Source organism: Protobothrops mucrosquamatus, unplaced genomic scaffold (genome assembly GCF_001527695.2).
Source record: "Protobothrops mucrosquamatus isolate PMUCROS unplaced genomic scaffold, P.Mucros_1.0 scaffold1725, whole genome shotgun sequence".
Lineage (NCBI taxonomy): Eukaryota > Metazoa > Chordata > Lepidosauria > Squamata > Viperidae > Protobothrops > Protobothrops mucrosquamatus.
The window spans coordinates 379,966-383,538 of NW_015387872.1; the positions used below are offsets into that span (position 1 = coordinate 379,966).

The 3,573-nt window shown below is 40.8% G+C and overlaps 1 protein-coding gene across 1 annotated transcript in view; it reads left to right on the forward strand.

Annotated features, from left to right (window-relative positions):
* Positions 1-283: 283 nt before the first annotated feature.
* The window catches only part of LOC107293743 (myosin light polypeptide 6), a 14,698-nt gene continuing 11,408 nt past the window's right edge, over positions 284-3,573 (forward strand). The window contains exon 1 of the mRNA XM_015822910.1: positions 284-472. Coding sequence (XP_015678396.1) covers positions 284-472 — 189 coding nt within the window. The remainder of the gene's footprint in view (positions 473-3,573) is intronic.

A 3,573-nucleotide genomic window follows, 5' to 3' on the forward strand; every position in this document is an offset into this window, starting at 1 on the left:
TGCTCAGAGAGGATGCTTAGCTGTAGCAAAGCCTTTGGAGATTGTTCCGTCATGAATGAAGGGAGGACCTAGCATTGCTGAAGGGGGACTGAGCTTCCCATTTTTAGATGCATTCCCACTCGGTATCCAGCAATTCCTCTTGGGCTGACATCATTGTATCGACAGAGCTATTTAAGCTGACCCAAGACAGAAACAGCGTGAGCCTGGGGACTTCGCCTACACGTGCTGCTCCTGCTGCTGACTGTGCCTCCGCTCTGTTTTCGCAAGGAGACCCCCCGGCAGCATGGCCCCCAAGAAGGACTTCCCTGTGAAGCGGCCGGTAGCCCCACCTGCCAAACCAGCAGCTAAACCAGCCGGGCCAAAGCCAGGATTCCTGGCAGGTAAAAGCAAAGTGCCGGAAACAGCACCAGCGCCACCAACACTAGCACCAGAGAAGCCCAAGGAGCCGCCCATCGACCTTTCCAAAGTGGTGGTAAGTGAGGCTTGGAGGAAGAGTGAAGCTGCAGGGAATCCATTTCTTTCCAAAGGAAGAAGGGCACGATAGCCGCCATCTTAGGTCCTTTTCTCTCCATCAAAAGCAATGCCTTAAGATCGCTATAATGCTTAACTGAGGGGTGTAACACCTCAGAGCTAGATATGGGAAGAATAAACCCACTAAGAATTGACAGTAAATATTTCAGATGTAAAGTATAGGGAGACTTCATTTAGTGACGACAATTGGGGCAGGCAACTCGGTCATTGAACAAAGTGGTTACTAAGTGAAACTGCAACTGTCCTTCTTACTTTAACTTTGCTTTACAGACCTGCAAAGGTCATAAATGTGAGGACTGGTTACAAAGTTACATCCCTCTCATAACTGCAAACAGTTGCTATATAAGACAGGCACTAAATGAGACTACCTGTAATCACATTATTAGGAGGAGAAGACTAAATACCCATTAAGGAAAGAAGACATCCTGATTTAGAAGCCATTTATTACCCTGTTCCATTGATTTTCTTCATCTTGCCGGATATAAATGTCAGAGTAGCAGTTGCATTCGAGTTTGAGTGATTTCTACAGGCACAATGAAGACAACAGTGCTTAAAAAAGTTAAAATGGTTTGAGAAGGGCATCGCTTCCTGTGTTTTGTTAATTGTTTCCCTTCGCTGGTCATCAGGTTTTGCAAAATTTTAAAATGCAAACAGTTAAAATGCAGACAGTTAAATAAATACAAGGAACATGAACAGAAATATCTTTTTCAACCCACTAGATTTCTGGGGCAGGGGGAATCACATATATCCCCCTTTAGCCTGACATGATGTATTTCACAACATGTCTACTGTAGTTTCTTTCAAAAATTGGGCAGAAGAGCTGACAGTTTCAGAGCACACAATGACTGTTCCAGGACCTGCTTGCTTGAGAGAGAAGAAAAATGCTAACGTCTGCATACCTACCAGATATTTTTCATGGGACTTCTCTAGATTTGCTGGACTACAATCTCCATCAACTCTGGCCCTGGTGATTGAGAGTAATGGTAGGCACCACCAGAGGAGCTTCATAGTATCTCCAAGAACAGCAACTATTCTTATAAATCAGGGGTCCCCAATCCTGGTCCATGGACCGGTACCAGTCCACGGCATGCCAGCAACCGGTTCGCACAAACAAGCAAAGCCCCATCCGTGGGATGCAGGCAGCACATAAACCCGCACACTCTCTGGTCCGTGGAAAAACCTTTCTCCACGGAACCGGTCCCTGGTGCCCAAAAGGTTGGGGACCTCTGTTATAAATAACCAAGAACCAGGCCAATGTCAGATGCAAATTGAACCATGCTTTTTCTATGTGCAAATCTAATCTGGTTTTATTATTATTGCTACATTCTGATGTTCATTTTCTGAGAGCCCTATCTTCCTTTAACGTCACTTGCTATCTCTCCACTGGAAGCAGTCTTTCCTAGGAGTCAAGTAGCTTCTGAACTTCCTGCAACATTTCAAAATCATTTATTTCATCTGTATAGCTATAGCTCTCATTTCTCAGAAAAGTAAGCAAGCAATCGAGCGATTTCTGAATTTTTTTGTGGGACAGGAAGTTATAAAGTTAGTGGTACAAGGAGAACGAGAGAGTTATAATCAACAGACATTTCACTGGAGACATTTTGAGTTCCCTTTGTAATTTTTAAGGTGAAAAGGAGATTTCGTTATCACTGAAAAATTACAAGGCAGAAAATTCAATGGCTGTATTCCTTTGGATGTTTGTGCAGCTGATTGTGTCCCTTTATTACACTCTAGATAAGTTAACCCTGCTTACTTAATGTATCTCACTTGAATTGGAATAACAGATGCCACAGGAAATTACCATGAATACAATGGCATAACTGTTTGCTTCTTAGGGCATCTGGCTAGGCAAAATTAGAAAGAGAAGAGAATGCTGAACTCAGAGCTGATCTTTAATTTGAGCTCAACACTCAAATAAACTGAATGAAATATACAAGTAGCAAAAAATAATTATGTACACCTATTTGTAGAGACAAGGACCGCTATCTTTTTTCTGATGCAAGGTTTATACAGATGCCTGTTTAATTTTTGTCTCTGTGTCTGCATGAAATTACAAAGATGGCTATTAAGAATTCTAAAACAAGTTCAGGAACAAATTATTATGCATAAATTCAATTGCAAGTAAAAAGCTGAATCTTCATTCTGGTCTCAGTTCTTTGTATCAAAGGCCAGGCTACTACACCAAGAAAGCCCAACAGTTTTATTATATACTAGCTGTACCCGGCCACACGTTGCTGTGGCTCAGTCTGGTTAAATGGAAAAGAAAGAAAAGAGAAAGCGCACATTTGTAATATGTTTAATTTCACAATGCTTGTGGGTATACAATATTTTTTGTTGTTCCATTGTCTGTGCAGATATAGAGATTGTCTGGTTTGCCGACTCTAGAACACGCAACATATAATTGTCCATGTGAGAAGCTATCCGTGTCTAGATCTAAACCGCACAATTCTAAAGATTGGCCCTTTTTTGTTTTTACCTGTCACAGGTATGACATCTATATAATAGTAGGTATATAAAAACACGCGCATATTCGAATGCAACGTTGTGTCAAAATTTCAAAGCAATCGGTGAAGAACTTTCGAAGATTTAAGATTTTGAACAAACGAACATTTACATTTTTATTTATATAGATAATATTAGCTTTGATTTGAAATTTATTTTAATATGCAAACCCAATTTCTTGATCTCTACATTGGACTAACCACTAACCACTATGGCTTTCTGAATTTAGACATTTGGGAGTCCTCACCTACTTTTAAGCAACCATATGAATAGGAAAAACAAACAGATTAACTTCCATTGTTAACTGCTTTCTGCAAACAAATCACGACAGGCTTTTTTGGGGGGGAGGGGGAGAGGATTAGTAGCAGATGTTGTTGCTGCCAGGTATTATGATGCTCTAAGTTTAGGATGGTTCAATCTTCGCTATACCATAGAAGTTTTAGTTTTAGTTATAGTTCTATTCATTTGGGGGTGTACTATGGATGTTTCATTCTATATGTACTATCATTATGGCAGCATGCAAGGCTGAATGGGAAATAA